Here is a 20,777-nt window from a genome sequence, read left to right as displayed (position 1 = left end):
TCTACTACCGGATCCAGCAAATGCCCTGGAAGGGAAATTGCCTGGGCATTTGGAGCCTCACTAAATTCTGATTTATCATGCCGCTCACATCAATGCCTGAAACACAGTTCTACCCTGGAATCTTTCATCCTGGAAGGATGGAGTCCCAGTAGTGTCCAGTAGACCTTCCTGGTAATGAGACCTTGCTCATGTGTGCTGTCCAAAATGGGAGTCTCCGGCCACAGATGGCCTTTTGAGTACTTGAAATGTGACTGATGTCTCTGAGGAATTGATTTTTACATTTTAGATTAAGTTTAAACAGCTGCAAGTGAGCAGTGACTACCATATTGGACAGAGCACATCTAGATTCTGGGTGATGTTGAGCAAGATCCCCATTCTGAATCTGAATGTCCTCCTTTGTCAGATGAAGTCATTTGAGGACCCTACAATTAGGAACTTGGTGTTTAAAAAACAGGATTTCCATGCTGGAGTCTTAAGACCTTTGGGAAAAAACTTAATACTTTTTCATCAGAAATGTATTTTTTGAAACTGTATTACTGAATACTATTGGATTCTTGCTTTGTTCTTTACAGAATTTTTCAGACTTTCTCTTCCGTTGGTATCTGGAGAAAGGAAAGCGAGGCAAATTATTATCTCAGCCCACTTCTCAGCATGGACAGTTGGCGAATTTTTTACAAGCTCATGAACATCTCAGCTGGTTACACGAAATTAACAGCCAAGAATTAGAAAAGGTAAGGTTTCAGCTGTATGGATCAGATTTAGGCGATTTTTTATTTAGTTTGTAGCTAGTTTTTTTTTTTTGGAGTTAAATACTACAGATTTTTTTTTAAATGTGTATCTTTCTCTCACATAATTTGATAAAAGTATTTTTCATTTATGATGGTATTGCCGTTACTTGTTATATCTCAGTTAAAAGAAATGGAGCCTATTATAATTTGACTGTTATTACAATAAAATAAAGCACAAAACTTCAACACATAAATAGCAGTCATTGGCCGTTTTTTGTAATGAGTATTTTCTTATAATAGAAATGTTCAAATTATCAGTAAAAACATTAAATAAATTCAAGTTTCTCGTTGACAAGGTGTTGTAGTGAACATATAATTATTATAGAGCAAACGTTTTATACATGTCTCTTTTCCCAGTGACTAGTGTGAGTGGCTGATATTTCATTGTGTAATTACTCTCAAAGTATGCTGCTGATCTGTTTTAAGTTTTGCTAATAGTGACTTGATTTTTCATTGATATAGCTTAAGGGGGGAAACCAAGTTTGGGTTTTACTTAATCATTATTTTAACTTGAATTAATACTGAGAATTTTACCACAATTTTCATATTTTGTTATTGTAGGCTCATGCAACACTTCTGGGTTTGGCAAATAGGGAAACTCGTTACTTTGCAAAGAAAAAAACCCTTCTTGGCTTGAGTAAATTGGCGGCATTAGCTTCAGACTTTTCAGAAGATACACTGCAAGAAAAAATTGAAGGTAAAAGGCAGTATTTGAACAAGAAGACTTACAAGTCAGTCATGCAGTCAGTGTAATCTTAGAATGCATTCCTGTTATCAGTTAATGGGATCCTCTAGAGGCAGGAGCCATCCCCTTTCTATTCAGTGTTCTTAGACAATTACTCAGTTATATAATTGGGATTCTCTTTTTATAGAAAAGTAGTTTGTGCTTTAAATAAGAATTCCTAAAGAATAAATTCAAATGACTTGGACAGAGTACTCTGATTACACGCTTAGTGAATCACATGCTAAGAACGAACGGCCATGCCAAGAAACATGACGTTTATTCAGTGGGTTTGCTGTAGGTGGTGGTAATTCTGAAGCTCTTGATTTCAGAATTCAAAAATTGTTGACGTCATAGTAGTGAAGCTATTCTGTTTCACAGTCTGTATATTGCAGACTGAAAAAATGATTGAGAATATTATTTTTGAGAACCAAAGGGAATGGAGGTATAAGTATAGAAGGAAGGTGAGGAAGAACCCTGTATTACTGCATTTGAATTTTATGTATCACATGGAGTCATGGTTGTTCTCTGAATGTATTTCTTGGCTGTCCCCTGAAAAGTCCTAAGAGCAGTATCGCCCCGGATAGCGTGAATATACCTAATCCCATACTTCGGGGAGGTGTCTTGCCATGTGGTTCAGGGTGAAGTATATGTAAATGGGGGTATTGGCAACAGGAGTAGTCTGTCTGGGGTCTGGGTTCACATTCCACTGCTGTCACTTTCTTCCTCCAAGGAGTAGATGTAGTGAAAGGAATCTGAACAGAAATTAGACCAATCTTGTTTTACATGTTTTTTCCAACTGACTAGCTTTGTGACCCGGGAAGAAAGTGAAAGTGAAAGTTGCTCAGTTGTGTCGACTCCTTGTGACCCCATGGACTATAAAGTCCATGGAATTCTCCAGGCCAGAATACTGGAGTGGGTAGTTGTTCCCTTCTCCAGGGGATTTTCCCAACCCAGGAATTGAACCCAGGTCTCCCACATTGCAGGCAGGTTCTTTACCAACTGAGCTATGAGGAAAGCCCATAGTAGTGACCCAGGGTACACTACAAAATGCGTAGTTCTAACAATCAGAGACACTGGGTGTTCCTTGAGAAAAATGTTCTACTTTTTGTAAAATTGAGTACTCAAATCATAGGATTAGCATTTAACTTTTATTACTGAAATTATTTTTCACTGTCTTTTATTTTTAAATGCTAATGGTGCCTGTTGTTCTAGAGAAGTGTGTATATGTTTTGCAAGGCTGGTTAGTAGTCTGCAGGGGGAGCCATATTTTAACCTGTCCGTCAGAGAGAGAGCATGTTAATCAAAATATTAAAAAAATCTTTTTAAATTTATTTTTATTATTTTTGGCTGTGCTGGGTCTTTGTTACTGCATGCAAGCTTCCTCTAGTTGCAGTGAGTGGGAGCTACTCTCCAATTGCGGTGCCCAGGCTCCTCATTATGGAAGCATCTCTTGTGAAGCACGGGCTCTAGGGTATGCAGGTTCTAGCAGTCATGGTGCACGGGCCCAGCTGCCCTGCAGCATGTGGAATCCTGGACCAAGGATCAAACCCATGTCCCCTGCATTAACAGGTGGACTCCCAACCCCTGGACCAGCAGGGAAGTCCCTAGTCAAAACATTTTAACACGAGGTTTTGCTTCTGTTTTTCCCGCTTACATCTGGCTATTGTTTTGCATCTGATTGCTTCTTCTTAGTTTTTGCTTTCTTAGTACAATGAGAGTATTTTCAAGCCTCAATAATTTCCTGCAGACTATTATCACATTATGTCTAGTTGAAGGGAATAGATTTTTAAAAGGCGACTTTATATTGGTTATATAAAAATTTCCTTACGGAAATTTGTAAAGTATAGAAAAATAACAACAAGAAGATAATAGAATAATATAATCCCTCTACCCAAGAGATAACTACTGTGACTTTTTTCTGTATCCTTCCAGTCTGTTTTCTTAGGTATGGAAATTGCACAAAAAATTCCATTTAGTTTTTACAAGATTGGGATCATATGGAATGATGCCAGTATTTAAATGAGCATATCTGTGCTTTAGTCATTCCATTTTGCTGTAACTGCTGTTAGCAAACAGTTCTCAGCCCTTTTTTCCTGCAACCCAGCTTGTTCTCATGGGTGAAGCCAGGTCATGATGGTTTATGCAGACCCAAGGCCCTGTTACCTCATCATATGGAGATAAATAACCATTGCTGGGTAATAGGATTGGTGCAGTCCTCTGGGTGGTGTTCTCCTGGAAAGTTCTCATCATGTCCCTTAGTGAATGAGATTATTCGAGACACTCTCATAAGGTAAAAAGAGGTACTTTACAAGAGCAACCTTAAAACAGACACTTCAGGTTTGGGGGGCTTCTGTCTCTGAAATTGCCATCTTGCTCTGCAGTTGCTTCGATCAGGTTTGTTTTCTTAGCTCTTCTCTCCCTGATATTTCTGGTTGCTGGGACAATCCATATGACTTGGATAAGACCATGAGTATTTGTAACATAGGGATCAAGAATAAGCAGAATTAATAATATTCTCAGATCGTTGAATAGTGATGGGATTACCTTCAGAGCTGTTCCTTTTTCTTTTTAAATTTATGTTGATGACAGAGCAAAAGTGAATGTTCATATCTCTCCCTGTGTTGTCTTCTAGAAATGGCTGAGCAAGAGCGCTTTCTGCTGCACCAAGAGACGCTGCCTGAACAGCTGCTAGCCGAGAAACAGCTGAGTCTCAGTGCCATGCCTGTGCTGACCGCATCGCAACTCATTGGCGTATGAGCTTTTCACAGTCCTACACCGTCTTAGTCTCAGAGCAGCCTGTGTTTCCGTGGCCCCTTAGTACAGTCTCTCAGAGTAGACATCTCCATTTCCTGTTCTCTTGGTCACTGTCCTCTGGAGTCAGGTGTCAGCGCTGCTTAGGAGCAGGACGCCCGTTAACAGAAGGCGGAGGGTCAGCCCCCAGCAGCTCTCTGTCTGTTCTTCAAGATGCTTGTCCAGGTGGCCAGAAGACGTTGCTTCCATTGTGCTTTTCTAGCACAAGACAGACATGTACGAAGAGATATAGTTCCTGTTCTTTAAAAGAAGGATGGTTTTAGGAACTGGATTTGCACAGCTTCTAAGTGCCATCCGCATCGTTGCTCTGCAGCATAGCAGGCTCCTGAGGACGTAGCTAGATTAGGGGCTGCAACCCAGAATAAGGCAGTTTTATTGCATACAGCTGCACCCTTAATTCTTCTTCTCTCTTTTCCTTTCAAGAAAGTATTTCAAATGTAAGAGCTAATTATGTAGCCATTGTTAGTATTAATAACAGATTTCCTATTGAGCTCACATTGAGCTCACAGCAGCTTCTCCTGATAGAACATATCTAATTTAAAAACCTGAGGAACTGTTGCCTGTAACACCATTGTTTTATATACTGTTAGGATGGAAAAAGTTTTACCAGCTTTACTCTGATACATTATCAATTTTAGTACTGCATCCCAATTTCAAAGATGTTGACACTGGGGAAGAAAGGTTCAGAAACAAATAAAATATTGTTTAAAGTATTGTAACACAATGACAAGTGGGTAGCTTTTTTTCTGAAATGGTTTGAATATTGTCTTGCTGTTAAAGGCTTTTGTGCAGTATTTTAAAAAGCAGTGTTATTAGTAGGACATTCATGATGTGAACAGGACATTAGTGATTGTATAGTTAGCTGTGATCTAACTAGCAAGGGATAACTGTTGGTAACATGTTGGTGTGTTTTCTTGTCTTCTGAGTAAACTGTGGACCAACTGCATGCTTTCTCATCAGTCTCAGTGTTCAAAAAACTATTGAACGAGGACATTTCAAAAGCATTATCACCAACTTTAAAAATGCAAGAGCAATTTACTGATATTTTAAAGCTATATATACACCAACTTATACAAGTTAATTACTGAATGAACATAGGTGTATTTTAAAAGACAGTTTGTTGTGAGGTAGATGGAGTTTAATTTCCAAATATGCCACTGTTCTTTTCTATAAAGATACCTGTAAATGTGGTAACTTCTCTGTAAATCTCTCTAGTCTTATTTATAGGATGTTACAATAATTCTCCCTTTGTTTTAACTTGCTACAGCTGTATATCTGTGAAGAAAACAGAAGAGCTAATGAGTATGATTTCAAGAAGGCTTTGGACTTGCTGGAATATATTGATGAGGTATGTAAAGTCACTTGATAATCTCAGGTAAGGATCACAATTTGTGTATAGTTTTCTGAAGAACTGAGTACATCTTGAAAATGTCTTAATTTTAAAAGACTACCTGGTTCAGCTACCTGTAACTCTTGGAGTACATAAAAGTCTTTAGAAAAGCTGTCAGAAGAGCTCACCGCCTGATAATTCTCACACATTTCCAGGTATCTTTTTCTCTACAAAAATAAAAACTGCTTTTCAAGGTCCTGACATTTTTTCTTTTGTATTTAATAAGTCATTGTTAGTTTCTCAAACTGATAGTCTGCTTTGTCAATTTATTCTTCATAGTACTCACCCTAAGAGAAGCTGTTTCTCAGCCTGCTTTGAAAAAAAAGATTGTAATGATAATTTTGTAGGGTAAATAGTAAGCCCTGCAGCTGTGAGTAGTTTGGTAGATTATAAAGACATAATATGTTGATTTTTATGTTACTCTGTTTAAAATCTTGACTCTCTCATGCTTCCTGATAAAATCAGGTTATCTCAGAATAATCAGAAACAATTTCACATAAAATTATTGATAGTCTTACTCTCCTGAGTCAGCTTTAACATCTTACAGAAAGGGAAATTTGCCAGATTCCTCTCTCCATGGAATTCTTCTGGCAAGAATAGTGCAGTGAGTAGCTGTTCCCTTCTCCCAGGGATCTTCCTGACCCAGGTATCGAACTGGGATATCCTGAATTGCAGGCAATTCTTTACCAGCTGAGCTACCAGGGAAACTCTTAAAATTATAAAGTAAAGCTTAATAATATTTATATAGTATTAGGAGCTGACATAACTAAAATTTAAGCATGTATTTTTTAAAATCAGGATTTAATGAGGATTTTTTTTGTTTTGCTGTGAAGGAGGAAGATGTAAATATAAATGATCTAAAACTGGAAATCCTTTGCAAAGCTCTTCAGAGAGATAAGTAAGTTCCCATAGTGTGAATCTAAGACATGATTTTAGGAAAGGACTCTTTAGGAAGATTGTGATATGCATCAAATCATTTTGTAACCTAACTGTATGGTAAAATTTATTATGAAAATGTTAATAGTTTCATTAGCAATCCTAATTTTTTTTATTCAATAATTAAGGAATTGCTTAAGGATTTAAGACCACTGGAGTAATGATTCTCTACTTTTGATTTTAAATTTTGCACTGTCAATTTGTACAGAAATATATATATGTTCCTTATTTTCTCAGTAATTGGGCTAGTTCTTCATAGGAAGACTTGAGGCTACTTTTTTTTAAAATAAGAGATTAGTACAGTTTGAGAATCAATATTGTCTTCTAAGTTACTGAGACCTCTTTTTCACTGTAATCTCCCTGCAGAGAAGGTGTTCTGTCCACTGGAATGGTGGTGGTAAGATTCATTGGCAATTAGAGACTGAGAATAATCAGTTGTAGAGATGGATTTCTCCCAGGGAAAGAATTTTTTAAAAAATTTCGGCCACACTGCACAGGATACAGCATCTTAGTTCCCCAAGCAGGACTCAAACCCACGCTCCCTGCAGTGAAAGTGTGGAATTTTAACTACTGGACCGCCAGGGGAAGTCCATGCTTTTTTTAAAAAAATGTTTGGCCCAGAAAAGAATTTTAAAGAGAGCATGACTTGAGTGCTAAAGGCCTTCTCTACTCAGTTTTCCTTTTTCTTGTGGCTTTGAGAAATTGAAGTGGAACTATTTTTACTAAAGCATTTCTTCCTGTGATCACTCATAGATAGTTTAAATTGTTGTCAGATATGGTCTTGGAGGTCATCCTCTGAAGCATCTAGCTCTGCCTGTTGGGTTCTCCTTCCCAGTTGTAAAAAGCTTACTATGTCATTTGACTGGAATTCCTTGTCTTGGCTTCAAAGTGTGAGGGATGTAGCCATTGAATACTACAGAGCATGGTTCTGTGGGTTTGTATTTCAGTAGCAGATAATCTCAACCAGATAAAGAAAATTTAGGTTACATCAGACACTGCTTGCCATTTTATAAAAAACAGAATATATTATAATATATTTAAACTATGTGTAAACTATTGCCTGTGCTCTGAAAAGTCATACTTTGGGGTCATTACTAGGTTTGTTACTTACTTACAAAATTTTCTTGGGGAAAATACCTTACTACTTGGTTTGGACATTAAATATATGCTACCTGGCTGTAGCATCTTATATCTAATATAGAGACTCTGGGTATATCTAGAGACTGGGTATATCTAATTTGAAGCTCCTTTATTTAAGCAGTTTTCAATAGTGTCACAAAATTCAAGATTCTTTACCCCTGTTGTTGCTGTTGTTGTTTAGTCGCTAAGTTGTGTCTGACTCTTTTGCAACCCCATGGACTGTAGCTCACCAAGCTCCTCTGTCCATGGGGTTTCCCAGGCAAGAATACTGGAGTGGGTAGCCATTTCCTTCTCCAGGGCATCTTACCAACCCAGGGACTGAACCAAAGTATCCTGCACTGGAGGCAGATTCTTTACCTCTAAGTCACCAGGGAAGCCCACTACAAATATCAAAACAAATCCGCAACAGCAAACAAGTCATTTATTTCAGATTATGGCCATGGTTTCATTTTCTCCTCACAGTGGTTTTGTTTTCTAGCTGGTCCAGTTCGGATGGTAAAGATGATCCAATTGAAGTATCTAAAGACAGTATATTTGTGAAAATCTTACAGAAACTTTTAAAAGATGGTAAGTGGTTGGTTAATATTGGAAATTACAGTGTCACTCCTTGGTTTGAAGTCTTAGAGTGATGGAGATTTGCCCAGATATCAAATACCAGAAGGTTAAAATTAAATGGTATTGTACTTAGATTTGTTTAAAATAAAGGGAGGGAGCTGTGTCATGGTAGAGTTGTCATCTGCTTGGCCAGTTAACTCTTGTGAAGGTTGAAAATCTGAAATGCAGTTTTTTTGGTGTGTCCCACACTAAACTGGCCATACCATGCTTAAGAACAAACCACAAAATATTCTACCAATTCATTTTGGATATTAAAATTAGTTTTAAGGACAAAATAAAAAACAAGAAGGGAGTATCTTTGGTATATGTTTTATACCTGAGACAGAAAACAAAACTTCTATTTCCTGATCAAGATCCAAATAAGTAAAGAGGCTTTTATGGTTAAATGTTTGTTATGAAGGGAGATGAAGTAGAGGACACTTAACTTTTACTTCCTTTCATATAACTAATATATGGAGAATATTAGACTAGAGGTGAGAGATATTGTGCATTTTATACACAAAGACAAGTATAGCTCATTTATTATAGAATTATTCAATCAAAACAGATGATGTTAAATCCAGGCAATGTGCAAAATAGGCTAATGTAATATTTACCAATCTTTTAAGATATAAAGACATTCTCTTCAAAACCACCTGGAAAAAAGTACACAATGACAGAAACTACTGTAAACTTAGCAGTCCTTCTAGATGGATGTGAATTTTATTCACGATGCTGACATTTACATATAGTTGGAAATGTTCCATACCTACGTCTGCAGGACACATTATTTGATCTGTATAAGACATGCCCAGCCCAGTGCCTGGTACATAGTAGTCACTCATTAAACTGTTGTTCTTTGAAAGGCTAGAATTATTTTGCAGATTCACATCCGCAGTTCTTCTGTAGTAGATTCCACGCTGCGGTCCTCTGATTGAGAATCCCTGGTTTAACTGCAATGACGAGGGCCTCAGAGGAGAACCGCGGAGCTCACCACACCAGCCAACATGTGAGTGAGGTGAAAGAGCAGCAAATTCTTGGTGCTTACATGCCACAAGTTTCACTCTGGATCAAACTGTTGACCTCAGTACTGACCTGGAGGTTTATTTATGAAAAATAGACTCTTGACTACCCCACATTGACAGTTAGGTTTAATGAACACTTTTATTTTCAAAGATGAATAAATAACACAAAGGCAGTTAAGCCATTTCATTGTCAAAAAATAAAAATTTTAAATTAAATAATGGAGATAACAAAAGAAAATATCTTTTGCTTAAAAATACTTGAAATTCAGACAGTTAAAATATATCTCCTAAGCTTTCTCTTTTCTATATTTGGAATTGAAGAAATAACTGGATATGGTTGATTTCTTTGTGCTGTCAAAGAGATTCATTTGGATCCAAATCTGATGCTTTCCATGAAGTTAGTTCTTGTAAAGTTGCCACTGAACCGAATTGTGGCTAATTAAGTATATGGTAATATTTAAAGTTCACCTTGCAGTTTCTGCTATCTTTAGATTATATATTATAGATTGAAAATGAATAAAAACCTATAATTTTACAAAAAGGATTATTAAGTTTTGACCAAAGGACAAACCAAGTGGAAACTATTATATGTATTACATAATGATATAATATATGTAATAATATATATTTATTATATGTATATAAAACAATACCAAGCCAAAGGCATTTATCTTTGGAATCTTTTTAATAATATGACTTCCATATTATTTACATTTACAAGAGTAAATGTTTTTAAAGGGCAGATTCTGAAGGTAGATATAGATAGCTTCCATTATATTTCATAGACTTAGGCAGCCTAACAATTACTTCAGCTTGTGGGATGAATTTAGGCTGTAGATATTTTTAAGTTACCCACCTGGAGCTATTCAGTTTTTGGTTTTTTTTTTTTAAATATTTATATGCTTCCTTAATATGCTTTTCAGTTTTAAAGTATATTATAGTGAGTGAAGTCACTCAGTCATATTCGACTCTTTGCGACCCCATGGATCCTGCCAGGCTGCTCCATCCATGGGATTTTCCAGGCAAGAATACTGGAATAGGTTGCCATAGAGGAAAAAAAATGTGTGTCATTGCGTGGAATTTAACATCTTTCCTAATTAGTCTCTGGCATTTAATAATTGAGAAGAGCTCTTACAAAAGGCTTATTTTCTATGAGAGAACAGAAAGAGATATTAAGGAAACAATTCTATTCACCATTGCAATGAAAATAATAAAATACTTAGGAATAAATCTACCTAAAGACACAAAAGACCTATATATAGAAAACTATAAAACACTGATGAAAGAAATCAAAGAGGACACAAATAGATAGAGAAATATACCATGTTCACAGATTGGAAGAATCAATATAGTGAAAATGAGTATACTACCCAAAGCAACCTATAGATTCAATGCAATCCCTATTAAGTTACCAATATTTTTCAGAGAACTAGAACAAATAATTTCACAGTTTGTATGGAAATACGAAAGACCTCAAATAGCCAAAGCAATCTTGAGAAAGAAGAATGGAACTGGAGGAATTAACTTGCCTGACTTCAGGCTCTACTACAAAGCCACAGTCATCAAGACAGTATGGTACTGACACAAGACAGAAATATAGATTAATGGAACAAAATAGAAAACTCAAGAGATAAATCCACGCACCTATGGACACCTTATCTTTGACAAACGAGGCAGGAATATACAATGGAGAAAAGACAATCTCTTTAACAAGTGGTGCTGGGAAAACTGGTCAACCACTTGTAAAAGAATGAAACTAGAACACTTTCTAACACCACACACAAAAATAAACTCCAAATGGATTAAAGATCTAAATGTAAGACCAGAAACTATAAAACTCCTAGAGGAAAACATAGGCAAAACACTCTCTGACATAAGTCACAGCAGGATCCTCTATGACCCACCTCCCCAGAATATTGGAAATAAAAGCAAAAATAAACAAATGGGACCTAATTGAACTTAAAAGCTTTTGCACAATGAAGGAAACTATAAGCAAGGTGAAAAGACAGCCTTCAGAATGGGTGAAAATAATAGCAAATGAAGCAACTGACAAAGGATTAATCTCAAAAATATACAAGCAACCCCTGCAGCTCAATACCAGAAAAATAAATGACCCAATCAAAAAATGGGCCAAAGAACTAAACAGACATTTCTCCAAAGAAGACATACAGATGGCTAACAAACACATGAAAAGATGCTTAAGATCACTCATTATCAGAGAAATGCAAATCAAAACCACAATGAGGTACCTACATCTCACGCTGGTCAGAATGGCTGCTATCAAAAGGTCTACAAACAACAAATGCTGGAGAGGGTGTGGAGAAAAGGGAACCCTCTTACACTGTTGGTGGGAATGCAAACTAGTACAGCCACCATGGAGAACAGTGTGGAGATTCCTTAAAAAACTGGAAATAGAACTGCCATATGACCCAGCAATCCTACTTCTGGGCATACACACCAAGGAAACCAGATCTGAAAGAGACACATGTACCCCAATGTTCATTGCAGCACTGTTTATAATAGCCAGGACATGGAAGCAACCTAGATGTCCATCAACAGACGAATGGATAAGAAAGCTATGGTACATATACACGATGGAATATTACTCAGCTATTAAAAAGAATGCATTTGAATGAGTTCTAATGAGGTGGATGAAACTGGAGCCTATTACACAGAGTGAAGTAAGTCAGAAAGAAAAAAACCAATACAATATACTAATGCATATATATGGAATTTAGAAAGATGGTAACAATGACCCTATTGCGAGACAGCAAAAGAGACACAGATGCAAAGAACAGACTTTTAGACTCTGTGGGAGAGGGCAAGGGTGGGATGATCTGAGAGAATAGCATTGAAACATGTATGTTGTCATATGTGAAATAGATTGCCAGTCCAGGTTGGATGCATGAGACAGGGTGCTCAGGGCTGGTGCGCTGGGATGACCCAGAAGGATGGGATGGGATGGGGAGGGAGGTGGGAGGGGGGATCAGGATGGGGGACACATGTAAACCCATGGCTGATTCATGTCAGTGTATGGCAAAAACCACCACAATATTGTAAAGTAATTAGCCTCCAATTGAAATAAATAAATTTTTTTTAATGTTTTGTTTTCTTACTTCTCTTAAAAATCCAAAGATTTGCTACACTAGACTGAAATATTAACCTGGTGGCCATCACCTAGAGCCAATGGAATACTTCCCACTTAGAATGGGGTCCTAAGTTTTTAAGAGAATTGATCTTTAGGAAATTGATATTTTCACAAGTGTAATACTGTTTCGCAGAGAAAAAGTCTTTATTGACAGTGTGTTGATTGTAATGAATGATAAAATTGCAGATTAAGTCTCATAACATTTATCATAAGATTTTTATTGTATACTAAGTACCAAAAATGGCACTATGCACTTAGATGATGTTAAAAATAAACAGTATTTGATTTTGAGAAGCTTGTGGTAATATGACAGGTTATAAAATATTACCTTATTAATTTAAAATGTTTTTTCCAATTTCCTTTATTTATCAAATGAGAAAATTGTATATACTGTTATGTAACTACACAGATGCTTGTTGGCTTTCCAGCCTCATCGAGGACTGACGAAGGCATGGTTTCCTGCTTCTAATCTCAGAGAGAAACTGTCAGTGTGTTAGGAGATGCTGCAGATAGCATTCATGGCAGTGTTCTACTAGATTATTTCCTGAATAGGAGAATACAGAATTGTTGGAAATACTTGTTTTTCTTTTTTTTTTTTTAATTTTTAAAGAATTTTATGTCTTTTCAAAAATAAACTTGAAATACAAAATAAAGCTGATCAAAGTCAAGGAAAATATATATTACCAAAGTTGACTGGAAATTAATTTTTAAAAAATTAAGTGAACCAATCACCCTAGGAAAAAAACATTAAAAACCAGTTCTCAAATAAGCGCCTCTGCACTCAGGCATTTCTGGAGTGTGGGGAGACCACCCATCCAGGTAAAACAGTGGGTCTTTGATCTGGGGGACAGATAAATGTCTGAAAGTCTTTAAAGAGGATGTGGCATAACTTTGTCTTCCTTGATAATTCAGGATTCCTGTCTTGTAAATTTTGCAGCTGGTTTATAAGCAATCTTTCACTGATGCCTTCTACTACTTTTACTGTATAGCTGCTTAGAGTACTGTTTGCTTGGTCTTGAAATACTTGTTTTCAAGTGATTATTAACTTAAAACTTCCACCCTGAAGGAATGGCTTAAGCTATGGAGAAAAATGAAAATATTGCAGATTGTCATAAAGACTTTAAATGGAGTGGCTGTTTTGATGGCTCTTTTGACCACTAGAGTCAAACATGTAGCCTGAATATGTAGAACAGTCATGTAGCCCCTACTAAGTGAAGAATGTCATATTGTCAGGCCTGTAAGTATGCTTGGCAGATAGAAGGAATTTAGAACAGAGTATTTTCCAATAGCAGAGTGACGTTATATTTTAAATAGAAGCACAGGTGTTTCTATCATCCGTCATCTTGATTCATTTGAGAATTATGTGAAAATTAAAAAAAAAAAAACCCACCAACTTTCTGTGTTTGTGTTTTTAGGCATTCAGCTCAGCGAGTACCTCCCCGAGGTGAAGGAGCTGCTGCAGGCTGACCAGCTGGGAAGTTTGAAGTCCAGCCCTTACTTTGAGTTTGTTTTGAAAGCCAATTATGAATACTATGTCCAGGGACAAATGTGATTGTTTATAAAAATGGTCGTTTTTCCTGAAAATTTGTATAAGTGTGTCCTTATAAAAAGTTTGGACCTTAAACATCTAGAAGTTTGTACAGTTTTATATCACATATTTCTGACTTTTTTATACTTTATTTGTAAGCTACTACAAAATAGTTGTATGACTATACTTTTGGTATTCAGTTACATGATATTGTTTTTTTCTTCCTCTTTTCCATCGAGGTTTATCAGTTTTCATACCTACTACCGTTCCTTTTTATCTCACTCCATCCAGGGTCCTGGTTCTAGCTTCTTGTATGCAAAGACCACTTCTAGGCTTTAGTTCTATAACTCTAAAAACAGCAAGATTGCACTAAGTCGTCTCTGAAATTGCTGTGAATCATAGATGGTACGTACTGGAAAGTGTCTGGAATTTTTGTTTTGATTTTGATTAGGGCTGGGAGCAGAATGTCTAGTGGGATAAGTGTCACAATTTGCTAATTTATGAAACAGACAGAGTGGGGCAATTCAGTGTGAGCTTGATAACTTTACTTCATTGGGAAATGTCAGTTTTTTCCACATGAATAATAGAGTATTAATAAATATATTTTGGTGAATAAAGCATATTCATGTGGCCTTCTAGTATTCTTGCCTGGGAAATCCCATGGACACAGGAGCCTGGCGGGCTACAGTCCGTAAGGTCGCAAAGCATCCGATATGGCTTAGCAATTAAACCACCACAACCTATTCAGTCAGCTTCATGCATTTCAGAATGATTTACACTGAATTCCAGCTTCACCTCAGTCTGTCTAGCTAATGTAAGGGGTGAAACCTTTATAGAAACCTTTATAGGTTTTCTTAATATGGCAACTGATTTAACTGAAAAGTAGTTGTTCTCAAAGCTTCTGTGTCCTGGCCAATGTCATCATGCAGTTTTTAATCTGTCTTTAAATAAAGACGGAGTTGCTGGCGTATTCAGGCTTTGGCCCAGTTGAGTACTCACTATACAACTTGCTCCAGCAGCTGAAAAGGTCAGGAGTTAAATGTGGTGCAGAGAGTCCGGTTCTGGCTTCGCAGAGCTCAGCCCTCATGTGGGCCCCACTGCAGGCTGCAGAGGGTGCCTCTGAGCCGCTCGCAGTGCTAACCAGAGGGCAGGAAGGGCCTGCCCGGCCCCTGGCCTCTGCCTGCATTGCCGTGGTGAGGCAGCGTGAGGTCAGGGGGAGAGAGGTTTCAGAGGGCGTAAGAAATGGTTGGATTCTTGTGTTAAAGGGTGTTGGTTTCAGAGGGACTTAGTTCTTACCCGTGAGATCCTGTCATGTGACACTGTGCTCTGGGGACCCAGGACCGTGCCGCCTCCTTGAGTGCCACAAACCCAGTTACCCCGTGTGAGGGGAGGCAGTGACTGTGACCCTGGCCCGCTGACCACGGGGTGAAGTGCTGCTCTCACGGCATGACGGCTGATTGTCTCATTTTCACAGAGAAAGAGGCTCTGCCACCTCTGTCTGTTAGGGATGGCCATAGCTCTAAGATGGTTGGGGCTTTTAAAAAACAAACATTTTAACAGTAATAGCGTAATTAAAGCCTAAAGATATTGAGTACTTTTTTCCTTCTAAATTTTAAAAAATTTCCACAACATAGTTTTCTCAGAAAATAACTGATTCTTTCACAAACTGAGTAGTTGATAATGATAAATTATGAAAGTATTATAAAGGTGAGCGTGTTTATTAAGGAGACTGAAATGGTTCTGACTTGGAAAAGGTTTTCTTTGCTCCTGTCTTTGAATGCTACTCAGAAACTCACAGCTTTTGGCCCCAGTCAAACAACAAGGTTGTGGGTTTGATTGTGAGGAGCAGGCCTTGTGGCTTTGTGAATGTGTCAAGGATTAAGACAGAATTTGAGAATCACAGCAAGAGACATGCTGGAATTCTTGGTGAGGTAGAAGGCGACTGATACTGATGCCCTTTGTTTGGGGATTTTGTTTTTGAAGAACATTTTTTAGAAATTGGATTGTGTTTCTTTTTATCTTTGGAGTCTGAATCATACTTTTCTTGAATCATCCATCACCCTCCAAGTACTGAGGGGCTGTCTGGGGGAATTAGGGTGTGTGGCACAGTCCTCCACGTAACTAGACCTGGAGGAGAGCCACACTGTGATGATCTTAGCCTTTCTCCCCATGCATGGGTATATTTGATAACTACAGAAGTATCAGTGTAATCCACCTACCTTTTCCTGGACAGTTTATTCAAGGAATACTTCTAGAGAAAACAGCTGTCTATATTCTTATGTAAACTTAACTCATTGAATACCAAAGTATATTTTTTACATAGACTTATGTAATTCTGAAAGTTAAAAAATACCGTAGGAAATGTGAAACCTCTTAAAAATGTATGGAGGAAAATAAACCCCTGTAATCCCACTAGCCAGAAATAACTTCAGTTACCATTTTGAAATAGTCCTAGATTGTACATGTATCACAATTTTATAACCTATGTATTTTGATGTGAGGTATTATGACCAACCAAGACAGCATACTAAAAAGCAGAGACATTATTTTGCCAACAAAGGTCCATCTCATCAAGGCTATGGTTTTTCCAGTAGTCATGTATGGATATGAGAGTTGGTCTTTAAAGAAAGCTGAGCACCGAAGAACTGATGCTTTTGAACTGTGGTGTTGGAGATGACTCTTGAGAGTCCCTTGGACAGCAAGGAGATCCAACCAGTCCATCCTAAAGGAAATCAGTCCTAAATATTCATTGGAAGGACTGATGCTGAAGCTGAAACTCCAATACTTTGGCCACCTGATGTGAAGAGCTGACTCATTTGGAAAGACCCTAATGCTGGGAAAGATTGAAGGTGGGAGAAGAAGGGGACGACAGAGGATGAGATGGTTGGATGGCATCACCGACTCCATGGAGATGAGTTTGAGTAAACTCCGGGAGTTAGTGATGGACAGGGAGGCCTGACGTGCTGTGGTCCATGGGGTCGTAAAGAATCGGACACGACTGAGCAACTGAACTGACTGATTATGAGCAGTTTTATGTATCTTTAGTCCAGTATTTCTCAACCTTCTTTTTCATTATCATTCCTCCTAAGGAGACTTTTAAAGACAATTTTCTTTAGTCACTTTTTTCCCTTCACTCCCACCTCCATGAAAATTTATACCACAGGTATATTGTGTATCTTTTTTATGTACCACAGCCTTTGGAGCCACAAATCATTGTAATATCAGATTCTTTTAACCTCCTGAGAACTAACTTTCCCTCCTTCAAGAATGCATGTCTTCAATATTCCTCAAGATAGATTTTTTTTTAATGACTGCCTGACACTTTACCATATAGCTGTATTATAATTTATTTAACAGATCTCTGTCTCTCTTCTCAACAGTCTTAAAACACTGGGTTATTGGTCTTGGGTTGGTTTGTTTATTTTTTACCATTTTAAATAAATACTGGAATAAATCTCTGTACAAAAATGTTTGTGCACTCCAGATATATTTAGAATGCATTGACTTTTCCTGTCTAAGTGCTCAGTGAACAGTTGTAATGGTTTTTAGTGTCCTTTGCTCACTCTTAACACCTCATCCCTCTCACCGCCTCCAGACCCTTTTAGAAGAAAGATAGTGTACCATTGTTTTTTGTGTGTGTATTCCATGCACTTACCTAGTTTCAACCTTCAAGTCAGTCTTAAAGAGTAGGTGGCATCCTCAGTTGAGAAGGCTGATTGTCTCTGGAAGCCACCTGCCCCAGGTCACATAGCCCATCAGAGGACAGGTACACTCAAATGGGCTTTACTGAAGGAAAACTTTTTAACTGATTTCATGACAGCTGACGTGGGAAGTGGCAAGGGGAGAAGTGGCAAGTAGAGGGAAGGGGCAGGAATGGCTCCGGTGGAGTCATGAGTCCCTTAGAGATGACCAAGCAGAACAAGTCTTGGGCTGAGAAAGCCACCAGTAGAAGATTGAGGTCCTCTCTTCCTGATTGCTGCAGTTGCCTGCACATTTTTAGAGGTGTGGCTTAGGAGGACAGCGAATTTGGGTTTTTCCCTTTACCCACTTGGTTGCTGGACTGTTTCTGACTTTGTGTTGCCAGGCAGCACCCCCCCCCCCCCACTATTCTTTTTTTGAGATGACAGGATGGCCATGTGTGAAGCCGTGACTTGAAGATGTCTTTGGCCCTTCCTTGAAGAAGATCCCTTGAGGATCTGTTAAGTTCCAGAACATACCAAGTGTTGAACAAGTTTAGAGGGAGACAGAAGGTAGCCCGACCACTCCTAGGGAAGGGAGAGTCTTCCAAGCCCCTGCGTGTTCCCAGCAGTAAGGTACCCAGGACATGTCTAGCTCCTTGGACCTTGGTTTTCTTATGTTTAAAGCTAGTGTAACCAGTACTGTCTCACGTATCTCCAGATAGTTACAGGATTACTGGAACAATATGAAAACATACAAAGCATTTTAAAAGTTCATGTCTAAATAGGTCAGAAACCAACAGCACAAGGCTGGGATCCACAAATGTGAGAGGAGGTGAGGGACGCGGCTGAGGGGATGTGAGCACATCCCCTGTGCTGTGGCAGACGGGCCTGCCAGATGATTGAGCTGCGGCTGCCCCTGCAAACTTAGAAGCAGGAGTTCTCCTTTGAGCATAGCTTGCATGGCTGACCTTTCCAGGGTCACTCTCAAAAGGCTGTGCAGGCAGTGACCTGCTTACTCAGACGCAAGGCACTGGGGTGATCCCCAGAGCGTACATGTATGGAGACTGCCTTCCACCTGCTCTTCGGGCCATTCCTGAGCCAATGAGAGTTCAACCACCCCGCAGTGGCCCTCCAGGACTATTTCAACCAGCCTGACCCAGGGCAGAGGGCAGAGATGCCAGCTGGTGTTCTTAGGGCCCACCTCCCCAGGGTTTGCAGTACCATCAGGTCTCTGTGAGCTTGTGAGTGCTTGATTCATAGCTTTTCATGTGTGTTTGACTCTTAACAGACTCTGAGCTTACAAAAGCTTGATTCATAGCTTTTCATGTGTTTGAATCTAATAGATCCTGAGCTTACAAAAGCTTGCACTGAGAAGTGTTGCCCTGAGCAAGAGTTTTGAAAACTACAACCTCCTTCCCGTTTAAGATGTCACCAAGTTCTGAGGCATTCAGTCAGTGGCAGCATACTTCTACCTTTAAGACCAAAACTGAAGCTATTCCCCTCACACTGCACACAGAGTGCATTTGCCAGGTTCTTTTTTTCTAGGGTCTCCATGTCAGACTGCCACAGCAGAACACAAGGTATTGAAATGTAGTTCTGTCCATTACTCATTCATTCATTCTCTAATTTAAAAGGCTGAATATGAAGGCACACTGGCTTTATACACACTACAGAGGCCCCGTACTAACTCCCGAATTTGTAATTGACTTTGGTCATTTTTAGGAAGGCCTGCAGTGGTGTGCGGCTGGGAAGGAGGGTTTCGTATGTGCTTTTATATCCCTCTTCGAGGACCCACACCTGTCCCAGTTGCTGAGTTCCACCACCAAGTTCCTATTCTGGGAACACTTGAGCACATCAGAGAAATGAGTGGTTCCATTCTGGCTCACACCACATCACTGATGTACCCCTTAAAAGCATGTCCCTGAGTTCATTGCAGAAAACTCTTCCTCCTTGTACTTTCCACAGCAAGGTTAGAACTGTTCCCCCCAGGGGAAAAAACAGTGAGAAGCACCAACTTAATAACCTCCTCTGACCCCTACTCCACCTTTACCATAAGTACATCCAAATCCTACTAGAAAATTAGAAAGACAGATCCCAGTGTATCAGTGGTATAAATAGAACCACTCGGCAAGCTCTGGTGGACGGTGACTCTCCAAGGTGGATCGGGAATCAGCTGGCCTTGGCTGGGCATCACCCTCTAAATATAACGATGAGTTTGTTCAGCCTTTGCAGAAGGGAAAGGTTTTGCCCATCCTAGAGCTCGATGCCCTTGTCCTCTCTACAGGGAGGAGGGACGGGTGAGGCCTCACCTAGTAAGAGCACCTCTCAGTTCCCACCCTAGGGCTGTGACACTTGCCTTCCCGCCCCAGGACTGGGATGTCGGTGAGCCCCGCCAAGGATGCGGGAGTAGGGTGCTCAGCTCGGCCTGTCACACTCCGGAGCCGGCCAGTTACTCACTCAACTTCACTCCCTTCATGAGGTCCCGAGCCCACAGCGCGTCCCCGAGGCGGCAGCTTTGGGGGTCCTGGCTCAGCGCCAGAGGCTGCGGGAGCCGCTGCGGGGCCTGTCCCTGGAGCTCAGCGCCTCCTCCCCGACTCTCCACCCTCTCCTCACGCCGCCAGTTGTCCTCGCGACAGCTGCGCCCCGCCGGCCGCTGGTGACCCTCTCCGGTGGGTGGGGGTGGGGGCCGACGGGGTCAGCCCTCTGGATTCGGGGAGCTCGGGGTAGGGGGAGAGACCGAGTTCGCTGGGAGTCTGGGGGGAGGGACCGCCTGCCTCCCCTGCTCGGGACTCCAGCAGTGACTGCATCTCCGGTCCTCTCGGGCCCCCCACTAGGATATAGAGTCCTCCTCGGTGGAGTCACACTTGAGGAGTTAGGGGGTAAAGAACCCGAAGAAGAGGTGAAACGCGGGTGCACCTTCCCGAGGCTCCGGAGCGCCGAATGGCCGGGGGCGGGGCGGCTGCGGACAGGTGCAGCCGGGGCGCAGGCTCCCTGGCGCGCCCCGCACACTCCG

The 20,777-nt window shown here is 39.8% G+C and overlaps 1 protein-coding gene across 1 annotated transcript in view; it reads left to right on the top strand.

Annotated features, from left to right (window-relative positions):
* NUP133 (nucleoporin 133) overlaps positions 1 to 14,706 on the top strand; it is a 53,531-nt gene extending 38,825 nt beyond the window's left edge. The window contains exons 20-26 of the mRNA XM_043925883.1: positions 573 to 731; positions 1,350 to 1,485; positions 4,145 to 4,263; positions 5,591 to 5,671; positions 6,547 to 6,611; positions 8,268 to 8,356; positions 13,972 to 14,706. Of these exons, the coding sequence (XP_043781818.1) occupies positions 573 to 731; positions 1,350 to 1,485; positions 4,145 to 4,263; positions 5,591 to 5,671; positions 6,547 to 6,611; positions 8,268 to 8,356; positions 13,972 to 14,108 (786 nt within the window). The 3' untranslated portion in view covers positions 14,109 to 14,706. The remainder of the gene's footprint in view (positions 1 to 572; positions 732 to 1,349; positions 1,486 to 4,144; positions 4,264 to 5,590; positions 5,672 to 6,546; positions 6,612 to 8,267; positions 8,357 to 13,971) is intronic.
* The last annotated feature ends 6,071 nt before the right edge of the window (positions 14,707 to 20,777 follow it).

Source organism: Cervus elaphus, chromosome 15 (assembly GCF_910594005.1).
Source record: "Cervus elaphus chromosome 15, mCerEla1.1, whole genome shotgun sequence".
Taxonomy (NCBI): domain Eukaryota; kingdom Metazoa; phylum Chordata; class Mammalia; order Artiodactyla; family Cervidae; genus Cervus; species Cervus elaphus.
Note: the sequence above shows the minus strand (reverse complement) of the source record. Positions and strands in the feature narration are given on the sequence as shown.